Below are 21565 nucleotides of genomic sequence, written 5' to 3' on the forward strand. Positions count from 1 at the left end.
GAATATATCTAAAAAACATTTGCGGCCGGGCGTGGTGACTCACGCCTGTAATCCCAGCACTTTGGGAGGCCGAGGCGGGCAGATCACAAGGTCAGGAGATCGAGACCGTCCTGGCCAACACAGTGAAACCCCATCTCTACTAAAAAGAAATACAAAAAATTAGCCGGGCGTGTTGGCGGGCGCCTGTAGTCCCAGCTATTCGAGAGACTGAGGGAGGAGAATGGTGTGAACCCAGGAGGCGGAGCTTTCAGTGAGCCGAGATTGCACCACTGCACTCCACCCTGGGTGACAGAGCGAGACTCGGTCTCAAAGAAAAAAAAAAGTATTTGCATAGTTAGTGTAATTGCTAAGCCATAGGGTGATGCGTGGATAACAGATTCAGAGGAAGGCAGCTGAGGGCAGAGGCTGCCTGACAGAGTAGGAAAAAGGAGCTTGAGAGCCTTCTGGCTGGAAAGGCAGCTCAACAGATGGGCCGCAGCTGTAGATCAGTTCTGAACCAGGGACTGAAGCAAGTTTGTTTTTTTTGTTGTTTTTTTTTTTTTGAGACGGAGTCTCGCTCTGTCGCCTAGGCTGGAGTGCAGTGGCCGGATCTCAGCTCACTGCAAGCTCCGCCTCCCAGGTTTACGCCATTCTCCTGCCTCAGCCTCCCGAGTAGCTGGGACTACAGGCGCCCGCCACCTCGCCCGGCTAGTGTTTTGTATTTTTTAGTAGAGACGGGGTTTCACCGTATTCGCCAGGATGGTCTCAATCTCCTGACCTTGTGATCCGCCCGTCTCGGCCTCCCAAAGTGCTGGGATTACAGGCTTGAGCCACCGCGCCTGGCCGCCAAGTTTGTCATAAATAAAGGAAAGTGGTAGTGTTGGTGTTGTGGTGGATGTATATCCACAACCAGAACCTTCAGCTCTGGAGGGACCATCAGGCTGCCACCGTGGCCACAGAGCATCACTCACGTCTCCACTGGGCAGATTTGCAGAGACTTATCTGTGAACAGAGCAAGTCCCTGCCCCCTGGAGCTCATATGCTGTGAAGAAAAGAGAGGCTGGGTGCAGTGGCTCATACCTGTAATCCCAGCACTTTGGGAGGCCGAGGCAGGTGAATCACCTGATGTCAGGAGTTCAAGACCACTGGGCCAAACATGGTAAAACCCTGTCTCTACCAAAAATACAAAAAATTAGCTACGCGTGGTGGCGGCGCCTGGAATCCCAGCTACTCTGGAGACTGAGGCAGGAGAATCGCCTGAACACAGGAGGCAGAGGTTGCAGTGAGCTAATATGCCACTGCACTCCAGCCTGGATGACAGAGTGAGACTCCATCTCAAAATAAAACAGAAAAGGATGTGGAGAAGAGGGTTGGTGGTTGGAAGGGAGGAGTTCTCCTTTAGGGAAGATGTCTGGGAAGGCCTCTAAGAGAGTGGCCTTTGAGAGGAGACCCTAACTGGATGAGGGATGAGAGGCTGAGCCATGTAAGTATCCGGATGGAAAACATTACAGGCAGAGACAGTGGTGTGTACAAAGGCCCTGGGACAGGGTCACCCATGTTAACAGGTTTTAAAGCTGGAATTGCAGATGGGCTAGAGTCAGACATTAATAGGACCAGAAGGGACACTGGTCCCTGAAATAGAATTTGAGGATTTGACCATGGCCAGGAGGCTCAGGTGGCCCAGTGGGAACTCCTAAAGTGGGAACTTCATAAAGGAAGAATATAAGAACCAAAGTCCAGGGGGCAGTGCCAGGCCCAAGCCCGTGAGGGTTCCCAGAATTGGTGGGCTAGAGAGAATCTGCTTCCAGTTCGCGCCCTAGACTTTATCCTAGACCAGGATAAAGGAATGGAGTTTCACAGGCACATTGCCATCCATCTTACCCGCTCCCCCCAGCATCGAGATGGAGTCTTGCTGTGTTGCCCGGGCTGGAGTGCTGTGGCACAATCTCGGCTCACTGCAACCTCCTCCTCCCAGGTTGAAGTGATTCTCCTGCCTCAGCCTCCCGAGTGGCTGGGATTACAGGCACCCACCACCACAGCTGGCTACTTTTTGTATTTTTAGTAGACAGGGGTTTCACCATGTTGGCCAGGCTGGGCTTGAACTCCTGACCTCGTGATCTGCCCATCTCAGCCTCCCAAAGTGCTGGGATTATGGGCGTGAGCCACTGCGCCAGGCCTCTGCTATGCATCTTAACGTAGTGCCATGAACCAGCCTCTCAGGAAAAGGGTCTCATGAACAAATGAGGAAAGCAAGCAGAGGTAGGGCAGGGAGGGAGAGGCAAAGGAACGTGTTGTTGGAAAGGGTAGTGTGCCCCTCACAGATCATAGTACCCGTCTCCAGATGTGCCCACTGAGAGTTTATGAAGTGGCTGCTCCATGTGGTCCTTGACTGCCCTAGGGGAGAGTCACAGAAAGCTATAATACCACCGCTTCTCGGTTTCCCCAGGAGCTCGTCCGTCAGCGAGGAGTCCTGGAGCGCACAGAGAAGATGGTGGACAAGATGGACCAAGATTTGAAGATCAGCCAGAAACACATCAATAGCATTAAGAGCGTGTTTGGGGGGCTCGTCAATTACTTCAAATCCAAACCAGCAGAGACCCCACCTGAACAGAATGGCACCCTCGCCTCCCAGCCCAACAGCAGGTGAGTGTGTCTTCTACCATCTGGGTATAAAGGAGCAGAAGTGGGGATTAGTGCAAATGACCAATACTTTCAGTCCACGTCAGTGTCTTGAAGGGATCCAGCAACCTTTAAGTTACTCATCAGGATATTTGTCCTCAAACATTGTGAAACCAGGAACTGTTCTTCCCTGTTCCCATGTTCACTTGATTGACGTGTAATCTGTCAACTGCTTCTCCAATAATTGTGACCCCACTACTTTGAAAGAGAGGGTGTTCACCTCAGCGTAATCAGTACAAATGTGATTCACTTCACATAATTTTTCCTTTAAAAAGTCTTTAGGGCTGGGTGCAGTGGCTCACACCTGTAATCCCGAAACTTTGGGTTGCCAAAGTGAGTGGATTACTTAAGTCCAGGAGTTCAAGACCAGCCTGGACAACATAGTGGGACCCCAGTCTTTACAAAAATTACCCAAGCATTGTGGTGCGCACCTGTAGTCGCAGCTCCTCAGGAGGCTAAGGTAAGAGGATCACATGAGGCCTGGAGGTCAAGGCTGCAGTGAGCGGTAATGGTGCTACTTCACTCCAACCTGAGCTACAGAGGGAGGCCCTCTCTTTAAAAAAAAAAAAAGAATCTTTATGTCTAAATCTGTCATATCTAATCCAATTCACCCATTGATTTTCATTTTAAAATTACAAGGCTGAGCTCAGTGGCCTATCTGTAAAATCCCATACTTTCAGAGGCTGAGGTGGGAGGACTGTTTGAGACCAGCCTAGACAGCATAGCAAAGACTCGTCTCTATAAAACTAAAGAAAACAAAATTAGCCAGACATGATGGCATGTGCCTATAGTCCCAGCTACAGGGGAGACTGCGGTGGAAGGATTGCTTTAGCCTAGGTGTTAGAGACTAGAGGAAGCTATGATGGTGCCAGTGCACTACAGCCTCAGTGACAGAGTCTCCCTGTCTCTAAAAAAAAATAGATAATTAAAATTTTAAAGATAGAAGTTGCTTTCCACAGGTTTTGGCTCAAAATATAAAATCATACATGAGATTGGGGGCTGGGCACAGTGGCTCATGCCTGTAATCCCAGCACTTTGGGACGCCGAGGCAGGCACATCACAAGGTCAGGAAATCGAGACCATCCTGGCTAACATGGTGAAACCCCATCTTTACTAAAAATACAAAAAATTAGCTGGGCGTGGTGGTGGTCGCCTGTAGTCCCAGCTACTCGGGAGGCTGAGGCAGGAGAATGGCATGAACCCAGGAGGCAGAGCTTGCAGTGAGCTGAGATTGCACCACTGCACCCCAGCCTAGGTGACAGAGCGAGACTCCGTCTCAAAAAAAAAAAAAAAAAAAAAATCATACATGAGATTTTGGTAGACTTCAGTGTTACATGTTCCAGGATAAAGGAATGGAGTTTCTGCTAAAATAGATAACTACTGTTTGTATTTCAGACCATTGTGTCTGTTTTATTATTAAAACAGCATAGCCATATTACAGACAATCTATACGTACCACAACACAAAACAGAAAATTTCATTTTCCCCTTATTCATTAATTTTATAGTTGTAACCATAGTATTCTTTTGGTTTTGATAGCCTTTTTCTTCCATTTAACCCAGAAAAAATGTTTGATATTATAACTCGGGTTCCATAACCATCTCTCTCTCTCTCTTTCTCTCTCTCTCTGTTTTGTTTGTTTATTTTTTGTTTTACTTATTTTTTTTTTTTGACACAGAGTTTCGCCCTTCTTGCCCAGGCTGGAATGCAAAGGCGCAATCTCGGCTCACCACAACCTCTGCCTCCCAGGTTCAAGCGATTCTCCTGCCTCAGCCTCCCAAGTAGCTGGGATTACAGGTGCCCACACCATGCCTGACTAATTCTTGTTTTTTGAGATGGAGTCTGGCTGTCGCCCAGGCTGGAGTGCAGTGGTGTGATCTTGGCTCACTGCAAGCTCCGCCTCCCAGGTTCACGCCATTCTCCTGCCTCAGCCTCCCGAGTAGCTGGGACTACAGGCGCCCACCACCACACCCAGCTAATTTTTTTGTATTTTTAGTAGAGACAGGGTTTCACCGTGTTACCCAGGATGGTCTTGATCTCCTGACCTCGTGATCTGCCCACCTCGGCCTCCCAAAGTGCTGGGATTACAGGCGTGAGCCACCGTGCCCGGCCTAATTTTTGTATTTTTAGTAGAGACGGGGTTTCACCATGTTGGCCAGTCTGATCTCAAACTCCTAACCTCAGGTGATCCACCTGCCTCAGCCTCCTAAAGTGCTGGGATTACTGGTGTGAGCCACCGTGCCCAGCTTTTTTTTTTTTTTTTTTTTGGACAGAGTCTCACACTGTTGCCCAGGCTGGAGTGCAGTGGCACCATCTCAGCTCACTGAAACCTCCATTTCCCAGGTTCAAGCAATTCTCTTGCCTCAGCCTCCCGAGTAGCTGGGATTACAGGCATGTGCCACCATGCCCGGCTAAGTTTTGTATTTTTAGGAGAGACGGGGTTTCTCCATGTTGGCCAGGCTAGTCTCGAACTCTTGACCTCAGATGATGCGCCCACCTCAGCCTTCCAAAGTGCTGGGATTATGGTCGTAAGCCACCACATCTAGCCTCTCTTTTTGTTTTAATTCTGTAATGTGGAACTTTTCTTTTTCATTTTATTTATTTATTTTTTAAGAGATGAGGTCTTGCTGTGTTGGCCAGGTTGGTCTTGAACTCCTGGCCTCAAGCAGCCCTCCCACCTCGGCCTCCGAAAGTGCTAGGATCACAGGCATGAGCCACCACACCTAACTGCAGAGCAATTTTTTTTAACACATTACTAAGGTACAGTAAAATGCATGCATCTTAAGTGGAGAGCCAGTAACTGTGAACCTGTGTACACTAGTGTGGCCACCACCCAGAACAAGATGTAGGGTGTGGTAGGGAAGAAATTAGATAACTACTTCAAACTCAGAGTGGGGCTGGGGAGAATCCAGTGTAGGTAACAAAGCTGGCGGTGATAGCAGAAAGAACAGGCACAGGCAGGTGAAGCCATCAGACTTACGGAGAGGTTCAGGCATGGTGGCTCATGCCTGTAATCCCAGCAGTTTGAGAGACTGAGGCAGGCGGATCACTTGATCCCAGCCTGAGCAACATGACAAAACCCCGTCTTTATAGGAAAACACAAAAATGAAGTTGGGCATGGTGGTTCAGGCCTATAATCCCAGCACTTTGGGAGGCCGAGGCGGGTGGATCATTTGAGCTCAGGAATGTGAGACCAGCCCGGCCAACATGGTGAAACCCCGTCTCTCCTAAAAATACAAAAATTAGCCAGGCGTGGCAGTGCGGCCTGTAGTCCCAGCTACTTGGGAGGCTGAGGCAGGAGAATCCCTTAAGCCTGGGAGGCAGAGGTTGTAGTGAGCAGAGATTGCACCACTGCACCTCAGCCTGAGTAGCAGTGAGACTCTGTCTCAAAAACACACACACACACACACACACACACACGAAAATTAGCCGGACGTGGTGGTACGTGCCTGTGGTCCCAGCTACTGAGGCAGCTGAGGTGGACCCGACCTTTTGGCATAGGTAGGAGGATCACCTGAACCCAGGGAGGTTGAGGCTGCAGTGAGCCATGATTGTACCAGTGTACTCCAGCCTGGGTGACAGAGTGATACCTCGTCTCAAAAAAAAAAAAAAAAACTGCAGAAAGGACCTTGCAGAGTTGGCCCTGGGAACCTGCAGGCCTCAGTGAGTGCCCTGGGGAAGCACTAGCTAAGGTTGTGAGGGTTGGTTTGTTTTTTTGGCTCAGCCATAATCACCATTCTGGGTTCTCCAGCTCAACCCTAATTTTAAACATCTGCCATTTTCCTCCAATTCTAGTTGTTGCTTGTTTTTGTTGTTGTTGTTGTTGTTGTTGTTGTTATTGTTTTTCCAATATACATCAGAAAGATGTTTTATATCCTAATCTTTGGCCACATTTAATTGCCGTAGGAGAAGGTAGGATGTTCATTTGTTTTGGTCTAAGACATTCTCCGTGTACAAACTCAGGAGCAGAGTGAGCCCTTGGAGGAGTGGGAAGCTGGCAGGTTTGTGACTAGCACCCTTTCACACACTTCCACATCCTACATACCTCTTCACAAAGGCTGCTTCTGGGGCTCTTGGAGGCCCCTACATCCCTGAACGTATCTATGAAAGCCATGAAAGTCCTGTGGCTCCAGGGGCAGTTTTCTTTTTTTGGAACATCTTGAAAACTCAAGGGCTTCCCAACAAAGGCTTCCATCAGTGAGGCAGCCATGGTTATTTCAGTGAGGTGGGCTTTGTCTCTTGGGAAGCCCTGTTTGTCCTTGCTGACAGCTTTCCAAGCCGCTTATTCTCATTTCCACTTAAAGCTCATAAGTTCCTATCAAGGTCCCCAAAGTCATGTACCCTGCCTGGCCTGCCCCTAGATTAGCCCCAGTCAGTTGTAGCATTCTTGCCATCTCTTAGTAAATTCAAGAAAGCAAAACTTTCACCCACGCTCTGCAGTTCTGTGGGAGCAGAAGTTGCAGGAATGCAGTCTGTCTGTTGGAAGATAGGGAGGAGGCAGACAGTCCACAGGGATGCAGTGGGAACCCAGAGGAGAGGGAGGTTGGCCCTGGGGACAGAGGAAGGCTGCACAAAGGACCTGACTTTGCAGAAGGTGAAGGTTTTGAAGGAACCCACCAGTTGAAGGAGGGGCTTGGTGCAGACACATGGCAGACAAAGCACAGGGGAAGCCAGTATGAAGGAAGTTGTTGGCCATTTCAAGGGCCAAGCAGGGCCAGGCACGGTGGCTCACGCCTGTTATCCCAACATTTTAGAAGACTGAGGCGGGATGATCACTTGGGGCCAGGAGTTCGAGACCAGCCTGGGCAACATAGCAAGATCCTGTCTCCACAAACATAAAAATTTTTTAAAGCTGGGCATGGTGATACACGCCTGTAGTCGTATCTACATGGACAACAAAAAAGAAAAACGAAAAGGGGCCAAGCGCGGTGGCTCACGCCTGTAATCCCAGCACTTTGAGACGCCAAGGTGGGTGGATTATGAGGTCAGGAGATCGAGGCCATCCTGGCTAACACGGTGAAACCCTGTCTCTACTAAAAATACAAGAAATTAGCCAGGCGTAGTGGTGGGTGCCTGTAGTCCCAGCTGCTCGGGAGGCTGAGGCAGGAGAATGGCATGAACCTGGGAGGTGGAGGTTGCAGTGAGCCGAGATCACACCACTGCGTTCTAGCCTGGGCAACAGAGGGAGACTCCATCTCAAAAAAGAAAAAATAAATAAATGCAGTAAATTGTGAGTAAAATTTCTGTGATCCTATCAAAACCTTTAATCCATAAATGCAGGAATACTGTCACTTAGAATCTTTTTTTTTTTTTTGAGACAGGGTCTCTGTCACCCAGGCTGGAGTGCAGTGGTGCAATCTGCTCACTGCCTCCTCCACCTCCCAGGCTCCAGCAACCCTCCCACCTCTGCCTCCCAAGTAGCTGGGACTATAGGTGTGGGCCACCAAGTACGGCTAATTTTCGTATATTTTGTAGAAACAAGGTCTCACTATGTCTCCCAGGTTGATCTCGACCTCCTAGGCTCGACTGATGCTCCCACCTCAGCCTCCCAAAGTGCTTGCATTGCAGGCATGAGCCTCCGTGCCTGGCCCACTTAAAAGCTTTTTTTTTTTTTTTTTTTGAGACGGAGTCTCGTTCTATCACCCAGGAGCGCATTGGCACAGTCTCAGCTTACTGCAAGCTCCGCCTCCCGGGTTCACGTCATTCTCCTGCCTCAGCCTCCTGAGTAGCTGGGACTACAGGCGCCCGCCACCATGCCTGGCTAAATTTTTTTTGTATTTTAAGTAGAGATCGGGTTTCACCATGTTAGCCAGGAGGGTCTCAATCTCCTAACCTCGTGATTCACCCACCTCGGCCTCAAAAACTTTTAAAATAAGTTTCTCCTAATCAAACTTATATTCAGTCATGCATTTCCTGTGTACATCATTATCACACAAACCCTTCGGCCTTCTCTGAAGTTTCATCTCTTGGGAAGCCCTATTTGTCCTTGATGACAGCTTTCCAAGCTGCTTGTTCTCATTTCACTTACAGCTCATGCGTTCCTGTCACAGATGCACCCCTAATTTGAAATTCTCTAATTTATTGAAGACTTGGTTTCTGACCAGGAATCACCGTCTCTTAAACCTACTTATCACTTCTCTCACTCTCCCTGGTAATTGGCTTTCTTGGCCGGGCACGGTGGCTAACACCTATAATCCCGGCACTTTGGGAGGTTGAGGTGGGTGGATCACAAATCAGGCAATTGAGACCAGCCTGGCCAACATGGTGAAACCCTGTCTCTACTAAAAATAACAAAAATCAGGCCTGGCGCGGTGACTCACACCTGTAATCCCAGCACTTTGGGAGGCCAAGGAGGGTGGCTCCCCTGAGGTTGGGAGTTCGAGACCAGCCTGACCAACATGGAGAAACCCTGTCTCTACTAAAAATACAAAATGAGCCAAGCAAGGTGGCGCATGCCTGTAATATCAGCTACTTGGGAGGCTGAGGCAGGAGAATTGCTTGAACTTGGGAGACAGAGGTTGCAGTGAGCCGAGATTGCACCATTGTACTCCAGCCTGGGCAACAAGAGCAAAACTCCATCTGAAAAACAAAATTAGCCAGGCATAGTGGCACTCACCTATAATCCCAGCTACTCAGGAGGCTGAGGCAAGAGAATTGCTTAAACCCAGGAGGTGGAGGTTGTGGTGAGCTGAGATTGTGCCACTGCACTCCAGCCTGGGAGACAGAGCAAGACTCCATCTCAAAAAAGAAAAAAAAAAAGAAATTGGTTTTTTTGTGGGGGAGCCATTTTTCACAAAGAAACCATGTTTTCCTCATTTATGTATTACCAGTACGTATGTGATGGCACATGGAAAGAATAAAGCCAGCGTTGAGATGTGCAGGCTGAGAGGTGGCCAGGCAGAGTCAGAAGCCAAGCATCTCCTCCTACTCCCAGCCTGGCAATGCACAGCCCACAGTGGTGCTTAGAGGAACCAGTTTTGTGTTCTAGACTTTCAGTCACAGCTTCCATGGGGTGAAATTCTGGAGTGTTCTCTCCAGAACTCTCGTGAATTCTTCGATTCACGAGGCTCTGCTGTATTCTACCCATAACTGGAGCCCTGGACCTGCAAAATCCTTAGTTTGCAGGAGTCTGGATTTGCTCTTGCAAGTTGGGAGTCGTTAAAGACTTTAACTGAAGAGGTGCTTGCCAGTATTGCTTTAGAAAGATGCCCAGCACCCATGGGGAGTAAGGATTGGAAGGGAGGGGATTGAATTGAGAAGCATTGCCATAATCCTTGTTAAAGGTAAAGAAAGGCAAGGCAGGCCGGGCGTGGTGGCTCAAACCTGTAATCCCAGCACTTTGGGAGACCGAGGCGGGCAGATCACAAGGTCAGGAAATCGAGACCATCCTGGCTAATACGGTGAAACCCCATCTCTACTAAAGATACAAAAAATTAGCCGGGCATGGTGGTGCGTGCCTGTAGTCCCAGCTATTCGGGAGGCTGAGGCAAGAGAATGGCATGAACCCGGGAGGTGGAGCTTGCAGTCAGCCAAGATTGCACCACTGCACTCCAGCCTGGGCGACAGAGCAAGACTCTGTCTCAAAAAAAAAAAAAAAAAAAGAGAGAAAGGCAAGGCAGAAGGAGAGACTGGGTTTCTGGGCTACCTAGGGTTTAGGAGATCAAGAGGACATTTGTTTTGCCTGGATTGCTGGGAGTAGCACTGTGTAGGAGGAGGGCAAAAATTGCGAGTAACCCTGGTTCCCAGATTGGCTGGCAAAGTAGTCAGGCTGCTGTTGAGATAGAGAAGAGCAGCCTGTTGAGGAGGCACAGCTCCCAGCTGGAGGCACCTGCCACACCTTAGGGGGCTCAGCAGAATGTCGGGGATCAGCAGGGCATCAGGCCTAGTCTAAATGACTTTGAGTTGCAAGAGCTGTCCCTGTCTACAGCCAGAGTCAGCAAACTAGGCCACGGAGCAAAATCAAAGATATAGGGACTTACATGATGAGAAAAAAACATATTTTCACCACTTTTTAGTGACAAAATTTAAAATAGAAAAACAGTGGCCAGGCACAGTGGCTCACGCCTGTAATCCCAGCACTTTGGGAGGCTTAGGCGGGCGAATCACGAGGTCAGGAGATCGAGACCATCCTGGCTAACACAGTGAAACCCCGTCTCCCCTAAAAATACAAACTATTAGCCGGGCATGGTGGCGGGCGCCTGTAGTCCCGGCTACTTGGGAGGCTGAGGCAGGACAATGGTGTGAACCTGGGAGGCGGAGCTTGCAGTGAGCCAAGATGGCGCCACTGCACTCCAGCCTGGGCTATAGAGCGAGACTCCGTCTCAAAACAGAAAAAAAAAGGTAATAGGCTGGACACAGTGGCTCATGCCTCATGCCTGTAATCCTGGCACTTTTGGAAGCTGAGGCCAGAGAATCACTTGAGCAGGCACCTGTAATCCCAGCTACTCAGGAGGCTGAGGCAGAAGAATAGCTTGAACCTGGGAGGTGGAGATTGCAGTGAGTCGAGATCACACCACTGCACTCCAGCCTGGGCAACAGAGCAAGACTCTGTCTCAAAAATAAAAAATAAAAAATAAATTAAATAATTGGCCAGGCACAGTGGCTTATGCCTGTAACCCCAGAACTTAGGGAGGCTGAGGCAGGCGGATCACCTGAGGTTCGTGACCAGCCTGGCCAACATGGTGAAACCTTGTCTCTACTAAAAATACAAAAAATAGCCAGGCGTGGTGGTGGGGGCCTGTAATCCCAGCTACTCGGGACCCTAAGGCAGGAGAATCACTTGAACCTCGGAGACAGAGGCTGCAGTGAGCTGAGACTGCGCCATTGCACTCCAGCCTAGGTGACAGAGCGAGACTCTGTCTCCAAAAATTTGAGAAAAAAAAAAAAAGTTAGGCAGGGTGGTGAGTGCCTGTGGTCTCAGCTACCCGGGAGGCTGAGGTGGGAGAATCAGGAGCCTAGGAGTTAGAATCTTCAGTGTTGCCGGGCGTGGTGGCTCACGCCTGTAATCCCAGCACTTTGGGAGGCCGAGGCGGGCGGATCACAAGGTCAGGAGATCGAGACCATGGTGAAACCCCGTCTCTACTAAAAATACAAAAAAAATTAGCCGCGCGCGGTGGTGGGCACCTGTAGTCCCAGCTACTCAGGAGGCTGAGGCAGGAGAATGGCGTGAACCTGGGAGGCGGAGCTTGCAGTGAGCTGAGATCGCACCACTGCACTCCAGCCTGGGCAACAGAGTGAGACTCTGTCTCAAAAAAAAAAGAATCTTCAGTGTTTGCGCCATTGTACTCCAAACTTGGTGAGAGAGGGAGACCCTATTTCAAACAACAACAACAAAAACAGTAATAGTTGAATACAGTATTTTGGTAATGTAAGTGCACTAATGAGAAGAATGAAACTCTTGAGGTTCTAAGTTTGTCATCTGAGGTGCAGACGGTCATCTCTAAGGCCATTTTTTGCTCATGAAATTTTGTTGTGTGTATTTTACCACAATAAAAATAACTTGGGGCCGGGCGCAGTGGCTCAGGCCTGTAATCCCAACACTTTGGGAGGCTGAGGTGGGTGGATCACTTGAGATCAGGAGTTCAAGACCAGCCTGGCCAACATGGTGAAACCCCGTCTCTACTGAAAATACAGAAATCAGCTGGGCGTGGTGGCGCGTGCCTATAACTGTAATATCCCAGCTACTCAGGAGACTAAGGCAGGAGAATCACTTGAACCCGAGAGGCAGAGGTTGCAGTGAGCAGAGATCACGCCACTGCACTCCAGCCTGGGTGACAAAGCAAGACTCCATCTCAAAAAAAAAAAAGAACAGGGAAACAATACAAAAACAGGAGGTGAGCCAGATGTGTTGGCAGGTCATTGTTTGCTAACTGTGGTCTAAAGTACCGGTTTGGTTGTTCCATGTGCTTTCCGTCTGCCTGGTCCTAGGAATCCTGGTTTCCCTGAGAGAGGGCCACCTAACTCGATGCTACACTGCTTTTTTTTTTTTTCTTGGTAAAGACAAGGTCTCATGTTGCCCAGATCTCACACTCGTGGGCTTAGGCAATTCTCCCACCTCAGTTTCTCAAAATGCTGGGATTACAGGCATGAGTCACCACACCTGGCTTAGCTGCCACACTTCTGAGGCAGGGATCTTTGTAAGCTTATTGCTTGGCCAGCTGTGCTCCTAGGAGAAGCGGTTGAAATCCCTACTTTGGTCAGAAGGAGTTTGGTACAGAAGAAGCATTTGATTTTTGGCATACAGGCATTATGTGAAAATACTGATAACATTATCATAGGGATTTTTCCTTTTTAATCGTTTTTTGTAAACTTTTATCCAAAGATTGAAAGAAGCCATAAGTACAAGTAAAGAACAGGAAGCAAAGTACCAGGCCAGCCACCCAAACCTTAGAAAGCTGGATGATACAGGTAAGTGGATACCTGTGTGCACAGCCCCATTTGAATTCTGGGGGGAGACCTCTGGGTTTGGCATTGGTCCTTAGGGGGCAGTAGCAACCTCTCGGGGGAGGTGGGCAGGGGCCCCAGCTGCCAGCGTCACCCATGCTAGCCAAAGGGCCTTACGGACCTGGCATGCTCTTGGGGAGCTGGGGGTGTGCCTTATGGTAGGGCTCCTCCCTCCCTCCCTCCATGGAGAGGAGAATAAGGAAGTGAGGGCCTGCATTCCATTGAAAATGAGCTTGCCTAGCCTGGTGCAATAATACACGCCTGTAATCCCAGCACTTTGGGAGGCCAAGCCAGGTGAATCACCTGAGGTCAGGAGTTTGCGACCAGCCTGACTAACGTGGTGAAACCCTATCTGTACTAAACACAAAAAAATTAGCCAAGTGTGGTGGCATATGCCTCTAATCCAAGCTACCTGGGAGGCTGAGACAGGAGAATCACTTATACCTGGGAGGCAGAGGTTGCAGTGAGCTGAGATCACGCCACTGCACTATAGCCTGGGCAACAAGAGTGAAACTCTGTCTCAAAAAAGACAATAAGCCTGCCCATCATCGGTTTCTGTTTGTGTCACTCTCAGTTGTTCCAGCAGTAAAAAGGCGACTGCAGAAAAACCCCTTGGTAAATAGCTGTCCACGTCCTAATCCCCAGACCCCGTGAGTCTGTTAGGTTATATGGCAAAGGCGGAATTACAGTTGCAGATGGAGTTACAATTGCTAATCAGCAAGATGGGGAGATTATCGTGGGTTGTCCAGTTGGGTCCAGTGTCATCACAAAGGTCCCTTTTAAGTGGAAAGAGAAGCAGAAGAGAGAGTGGCAGACTCAGAGATCTGAAGATGTTGCTGGCCTTGAAGATGGAGAAAGGAGCCCACCTGCCAAGGTACACAAGTGAACTCTAGAAACTGCAAAAGGTGAGGAATTAGATTCTTCCCAAGAGCTCCAGAAGGAGTGCAACCCTGAGGACACCCCGACTCAGCCCAGTGAGACCCATGTTGGACTTCTGACCTCCAGAACCGTAAGACAAGTTTGTGGTCATTTGTCACAGCATCAGTGAGGGGCTAATACAGCCTCCAGCCCAAGCAGGAGGAGCAGCAGCCACATGGACAAGGTGTGCAAGACAGTGAGTGTTGGTCAAATCATTCCACTTCTATCAAGTGATAGGTCCAGAAATATCCCTTATCTGGAAAGGAATTTAGGGCTCCTGGGGCCTCCTCTATAGGCCCCCCAACAGCCAGGGTACATTGAAATTGGTGCTAGAAACCAAAGGCTTAAACTGTGCTGCCTTCAAGAAAACGATACACCATGGAAGCTCTGGAACCCACCATGGTTGTGGTTGATGCAGCTGGAGAGACCAGATGGAGGAAGAGCGGGGAGCAGGAGAGACATTATCAGCACAGTTCAGTCTGGAAAGGCAAGTGGAGGAAGTGAGTGTAAATTGAAAGGCAAGGGCTGGGAAAATCAGCCTTATTACAACCTGGAGAAGTGGCACAAGACACTGCACCCAAGACACAATTTTAAGGAATTAAAGAGTTTCCATTTGTGTCGTATATATTAAAAGACTGGAAAAAAAAATCGGCACAGTTTGCAGAATGGTTTCAGTTGGTTGGTGCTGGAGGAAATATGCTAACTCTAGAAAGTGATGTTTCCCTAAAGGAGATAAACTGGGATGACAGGGCTTTTCTGTGTGTATTTAGAAACTGAAGTTCATTCAAGCCAAGAAAGATAATTTTAAAAAAGAAGAAACTAGGGTTCAAGGAAGATTTCTTGTGGCAAATGTGCATTATTTAACATTTCTTTTTTTTTTTTTTTTTCTTATTTGTTTCAAGTGAAAATATAGTGTAGAGATAAATTTTGGAAAGAAACAAAATTACCCATAATTCCATTTATGTAACATAACAATTTGTATTTTTAGACTTTGTCCACAGACTGTGTAGTTTTGCATTATTGCAGTTCCACTGTGTATTGTCACTTGTGTGACTCGTGTCTTTCCTGAGCTGGTGCACCAGGGTCTGAGTAGGTGACCCTTAGTTTGAGGGTCTTTGATCTCCCAAGGACTGAGGGAAAGTGGGAACCATCCCCTACCCTGTGGAAGCATCTCTCCTGGCCCATGAACCTGCACTGTGCTCCTCCCTCATCCCTCTGGATAGCCTCAGAACCAACCTTTCATTCCTTCCACCCATTTTCCAGATGAAATTGTTTTGGGTTTGTGAAGCAGCATTTGAACAATGTCAATTAACCACTCTCCTGGTGTTTCCTTCTAAACTTAGACCCTGTCCCCAGAGGGGCTGGTTCTGCTGTGAGTACCGATGCTTACCCAAAGAACCCACACCTTCGAGCCTATCACCAGAAGATCGACAGCAACCTAGGTAAGACTGAGCGCCACACCAGCTTCTGTAAGCTTCTGTTCCTTCAGGCAGCTCACGCCAAGCATAGCCCCTACATGAGGACCCCCCAGCTTCAGCTCCCTCCCCACACATCGCATCCCACACCAAGCCGGGTCCATCTTGCCACCTCACTGTCTCTGGAATCTCTCCACTTCTCACCATTTCCTACTTCCAGCCCAACTGAGCCCTCCCCACCTCTCACTTTCATGAACAGCACGAGGGACCCAGGAGTCCCTGAGAGGCGATAAAGTGGAGCCTGGACGTGACTGCTCACTCCATCCTTCCCACCTGGCCACTCAGAGCCCTGTTTTCCTCCTTGTGAAACTGGCTGCCTCTGAGAACAGTGGGAAGGTTACCTGAGCCAGAAAGTGCCTGGGATGGAATTAGCACTCGTGTTACAATTGGCACTTTGGCCACACAGCCTCCAGCATGATGTTTCAAAACAGAAGGGTGTGCAGGGGGCCAGGCACAGTGGCTCACGCCTGTAATCCCAGCATTTTGGTAGGCCAAGGCAGGTGGATCACCTGAGGTCAGGAGTTCAAGACCAGCCTAACCAACATGGTGAAACCCTGTCTCTACTAAAAATACAAAAATTAGCTGAGCGTGGTGGCTGGTGCCTGTAGTCCCAGCTACTCAGGAGGCTGAGGCAGGAGAATCACTTGAACCCGAGAGGTGTAGGTTGCAGTGAGCCAAGAGAGCACCATTGCAGTCCAACCTGGGCAACAAGAGTGAAACTCCATCTAAAAAAAAAAAAAAGAAGAAGAAGAAGAAATGAGGGGTATATTCTTCCAGAACTCTCTCATGGAACCCCACACACTCACAGTGCAGTCCAGGTTCTCTTTGCCTGCCCTGGTCCCTTCTGCTCTCATCACCTGCAGGCTCATGTGGGATTTCTGATGTGAGTTCTTTCTGCCTCATGGCCCCTATCTGCCTGGATGAGCTCCCCCAACTCTCTACAGGCTGGCTTCTTCTCTTTCTGTCAGTCTTGCATTAGCGTGGTCTCCTCTCCCTGTCTCTCAGGACCCTTGTGTTTCCAGGGGGCTGCCCTGGCCGTTTGTGATTGTGTATCTGCTGGTTTGCCTGCTGTATTCCCAATCAGAACGTAGATTCCAGGACAGCATGGGAGTGTTTCCATTTTGTCACTACTTTGTTCTTGGGGCCCAGCAGGCAAGCACTTAGTGGTTTGGTTTTGTTTTGTTTTGTTTCGTTTAGTTTTGTTTTGAGACGGCGTTCACTTTTGTTGCCCAGGCTGCAGTGCAGTGGCGCAATCTCTGTTCACCGCAACCTCAGCCTCCTGAGTTCAAGCGATTCTCCTGCCTCAGCCTCCCGAGTAGCTGGGATTACAGGAATGCACCACCATGCCCGGCTAATTTTGTGTTTTTAGTAGAGATGAGGTTTCTCCTTGTTAGTCAGGCTGGTCTCAAACTCCCGCCTGCCTCGGCCTCCCAAAGTGCTGGGATTACAGGCATGAGCCACCGCGCCCAGCCAGTGATTATTTTTTGAATGGAAAAGTCAGTTACTTGAAGTTCAAGTAGGTGTTGGCCTGTGGGCAGTTCTGTGAGTTTATTCTAAGTAGTGTCTCAGATTTACTGCCTCCTCTTACGCTACTCCATGAACAGAAATCTCCCCCGTGGTGACCTGGGTCACCCTCTCAGTCTCCCAGCCCCTGTTAGGAGCTGGCAAAGTGGAGAGAACAAATAATAAAATCCTCCCCTGCTGTAAAGGTATCTAGTGGGAGGCAAAACTGAAACCCATGAAGATGCACATGGAGTGTCTGTGCACACATTTGCTCCTGCTTGCTGTCTGGGAAGCCCCAGACAGCTGCCACTTCCTTCTATGCCCGGAACTCTGTCCTCCAGAGCCAAAGACTTCTCTAAGGCAGAAGGTGTGTCTACCCAGATCTAACCACTCCAGAGAAACCCAGAGAGGCGTAAAAGCCCTTTGTCCTTCACCAGGAGAAAGGGAGTGGTTAGGGCTAGTGGTATGGTTGGTGCCTGCTGGCAGGAAGTGGGAGAAGGGACTCTGAGGAAAGATACTGAATTCAGAGAGGCAGGAAGAAGCGCTGAGTACTGCCCACCACTAGGGGTGCTGAGGGTGCACAGTTGGCACTGTGGACTTGCAGCTGGGCAGGTCCCGGTAGGACGCAGTCTAAAGTAGGAGGTGGGCCCTGGCAGAAGGGCGGGTGGCTGGTTCAGAGCTCAGCCCTCCGGCCCTGCTGACACAGTTCAGGCCAGGCCACTCTGGTGGGGCAGGGGATGTTGCCTTTGTTCACACTCTTCCCATCTTAACACACGCTCCCTGCTATTTCAGGAACTCAGGCAAGCTCTCTGGACTCCAGTGCCCTGGCCTGGTGGCTTTACATTATCACACATTTTATCTCAGCCTCTCTGTTTGCTTATCCTTTGCTGCCCTGGCTGCCAGTGAGCTTCCTCCTGAGGCCTGAGGCAACCACAGATTCTACTGTCCATGGAGCACGAGGCCATGAGTTTCAGTAAGCTTAAGAAGCAAAGAGCTGAATACTATCTTTTTTAAAAATTTTTAAATTACACTGTTTTCTTTTCTTTTCTTTTCTTTTTTTTTTTAGAGATGGAGTCTCACTTTGTTGCCCAGGCTGGTCTCGCAACTCCTAGGCTCAAGTGATCCTCCCACCTTGGCCTCGCAGAGTGCTGGGATTACAAGCATGAGCCACTGTGCCTGACCTGAAGACAATATTTTTATTTATTTATTTGTTTATTTATTTTAATTTTTTTTTTTTTTAATTTCTTTCTGAGAGTTTTACTCTATCACCCAGGCTGGAGTGCAGTGGCGCGATCTCAGCTTACTGTAGCCTCTGCCTCCTGGGTTCAAGCGATTCTCATGCCTCAGCCTCCCGAGTAGCTGGGATTACAGGTGTGTGCTACCACGCCTGGCTAATTTTTGTATTTTTAGTAGAGATGGGGTTTCACCATGTTAGCCAGGATGGTCTCGATCTCCTGACCTCAAGTGATCCACCCACCTTGGCCTCCCAAAGTGCTGGGATTACAGGCATGAGCCACCACACTCAGCCTGTCTTTTTATTTTATTTTTTGAGATGGAGTCTTGCTCTATTGCCCAGGTTAGAGTGCAGTGCATTGATCTCAGCTTACTGCAACCTCCTCTTCTCAGGTTCAAGTGATTCTCCTGCCTCAGCCCCCCAAGTAACAGGGAATACAAGCATGCACCACCACATCCGGCTAATTTTTGTATTTTTAGTAGAGACAGGGTTTCACCATGTTGGCCAGGCGGGCCTCAAACTCCCGACCTCACACGATCCACCTGCCTCGGCCTTTCAGAGTGCTGGGATTACAGTACACTTTGTAATCCCACACTTTGTGAATACAAGATCACTTACAAAGGTGTGAGCCACTGTGCCCGGCCAAGAGTACCTTTTTAAAAAAACTGATTTTGGCCAGGTGCAGTGGCTCATGCCTGTAATCCTAGCACTTTGGGAGGCCAAGGCAGACGGATCACAAGGTAAGGAGTTCGAGACCAGCCTGGCCAATATGGTAAAACCCCATCTCTACTAAAAATACAAAAGAAATTTGGCGGGTGTGGTGGCGCATGCCTGTAGTTCCAGCTACTTGGGAGGCTGAAGCAGAAGAATCGCTTAACCCGGGAGGCGAAGGTTGCAGTGAGCCAAGATCATGGCACTACACTCCAGCCTGGGCGATAGAGCAAGACTCTGTCTCACAAAAAAAAAAAAAAATGATTTTGCTTAGATTTGTGGTACCAGTGCTAAGCATTTGTGTATCCTGATCCTTTTTCTCTTAGTGTTTTATATTTAATCTTGCAAGTAAGAAGGCTTACACAGCACTACCTCTTCTTCTCCCTCCCCTCTGGCTCTTTCCTGGCTGCTGTTCTCAGTAAAAAGGCAGAAAGCAGCCCTGGGCATATCTCCCTACCCCCGGTGTGCACAAAGACACACACACACACACACACACAGTCACAAACCTGGGAAAGAGGCTTTACTCTTCACCGTGACAGAATCAGTTAAGTCAAGACTCATCTCTGCAGTGGGTGCAGCCCCACCAGGCAACGCAGATCCCTCAGCCTGTCTCTCCCCCTTACCCACACCATCAGGAAGCATTTGCAGGTGTGGTGACTGTGTTTGCTCATGCCTGCATGTCATTTCCTCCTCGCACAGATGAGCTGTCCATGGGACTGGGCCGTCTGAAGGACATAGCCCTGGGGATGCAGACGGAAATTGAGGAGCAAGATGACATTCTTGACCGGCTGACAACCAAAGTGGACAAGTTAGATGTCAACATAAAAAGCACAGAAAGAAAAGTTCGACAACTCTGAAGACAAGACGGATTTTTACTCTATTGTGATGAAAAGATTTAAAAGAGCTTTTTTTGAACTTCCAAGAAATTTCATTTACTATTTTAGTATGTAAATTAATGTGTGTTTGCAAATGATATAATAGAGTAGGTCTTAAGACGTTTTTGCCATTATAAGGAAGTGTTTGTCCCACATTTTCCTAGGGTTAACACCTCACCAAGTTCTTCCAGCAAAATGCTTATTAGAGTTTTTGTCTGAGCACAGTAGCCTGGCCCTGCATATCTTGGGCATTTGCTTACCGTGCTGGAATAAGAAGAGTTGCATTTCTCACTTTAGTGAGTATGTGGACAGATGTGGACAGAATTTTCAGTCTTGCAGCCACAAGCCTCTATTTCTCATTCCCAAGCCTTCCCATGAGTCAGAGCGTTAAGGAGGTGTGTGAGCCAGTCGTTTGGTGGAGGAGGGTCCTTCCCACACCTTTGTTTAGGAGTCATCATTCACACACACACCCACATTCACACACACACCTCCTCACACACTGAACACATCTGCGATTCATCCTCTGGGAAAGGATCAGTGTTAGAATGGGAAATGGAGTGTGCCATGTTGCTCTTTTGTTTTCTGATGTCCCCGCTTCCCTCCAGCCCCCCATCCTTGGCATGTATTTTAGTAGGTGGGCTTCACACCAGCACTGCTCACTGTGACTCCTGGAAGTGTGCAGGGAGCCCCTCTTCCCCACATGCTCTCATCTGGAACTCTCCATCTGTGACTGGGAACAGGTCTTCCACTGGCTCGAGGCTGCCAGGCTGACCGACAGAGCGCCCAGTAGAGTTTGTGGGAATGGAGTATTACACAGATGTGGCTGCGCAATGGTCTTCCTCCACCCCTCTGGGAATCACCATTAGGCAGGCCCCAGGAGGACAAAATGTTTATTTGGAACCTGGGTTCTCCTGACCTGACTAGCATTCCCCCCGACTCTTCGTTACCTTGCACTTTTTGCAAGGTAACGAATCATCACTTATTTCTCTGCCACCCGGTTTTAGGACTGGAATTCTACAAATGATGCTGACTTTGTATAGAAAAATTTAGCCAAGGGGGGAAAAAAGCCCAGATACCATTTTAACTGGCTCGGCTAGTTTTCTCCTTTCATTTTACAAAAGAAATCATTTAGAAGTGTCAAAACTGATTTATTTATGCTGGTACATCCAACAAAATAGTTGGAGCCACAAGGCCCTTGCCTTTTTAAAAAACAAAATATTTTGAAGATGGTGAAAGTGATTGATTTTAATAATGAGATAGGTCACTTAAAATAACAGTGCCTTTGACCTTAAAACATGGCACTGGCCCATGTGACCTTTGCCATTTCCCAATACTTCCCTTTACAGTCTGCAGGCTATAAACACTGGTGTCTCAAAGCAAAGCAAACCTCTGTAAGTGCTACCACAGTGCATTAGTTTTTATGTAGCACTTTGTTTATAAAAATTCCATCCCTTGGCTGGGCACGGTGGCTCAAGCCTGTAATCCCAGCACTTTGGGAGGCCGAGACGGGCGGATCACGAGGTCAGGAGATCGAGACCACCCTGGCTAACACAGTGAAACCCCGTCTCTACTAAAAAATACAAAAAAAAAAAAACTAGCCGGGCGAGGTGGCAGGCACCTGTAGTCCCAGCTACTCAGGAGGCTGAGGCAGGAGAATGGCAGGAACCCAGAGGCAGAGCTTGCAGTGAGCTGAGATCCAGCCACTGCACTCCAGCCTGGGCGACAAAGCCAGACTCCGTCTCAAAAAA

The 21565-nt window shown here is 48.8% G+C and overlaps 1 protein-coding gene across 1 annotated transcript in view; it reads left to right on the forward strand.

Annotated features, from left to right (window-relative positions):
* Window positions 1–19938, forward strand: part of SNAP29 (synaptosome associated protein 29) — a 30343-nt gene extending 10405 nt beyond the window's left edge. Inside the window, exons 2-5 of the mRNA XM_017882576.1 lie at window positions 2426–2622; window positions 12980–13065; window positions 15363–15461; window positions 19642–19938. Of these exons, the coding sequence (XP_017738065.1) occupies window positions 2426–2622; window positions 12980–13065; window positions 15363–15461; window positions 19642–19799 (540 nt within the window). The 3' untranslated portion in view covers window positions 19800–19938. The remainder of the gene's footprint in view (window positions 1–2425; window positions 2623–12979; window positions 13066–15362; window positions 15462–19641) is intronic.
* Window positions 19939–21565: the final 1627 nt, after the last annotated feature.

The sequence above is a fragment of the Rhinopithecus bieti genome, unplaced genomic scaffold (assembly GCF_001698545.2).
Source record: "Rhinopithecus bieti isolate Rb0 unplaced genomic scaffold, ASM169854v2 scaffold_13317, whole genome shotgun sequence".
NCBI lineage: Eukaryota > Metazoa > Chordata > Mammalia > Primates > Cercopithecidae > Rhinopithecus > Rhinopithecus bieti.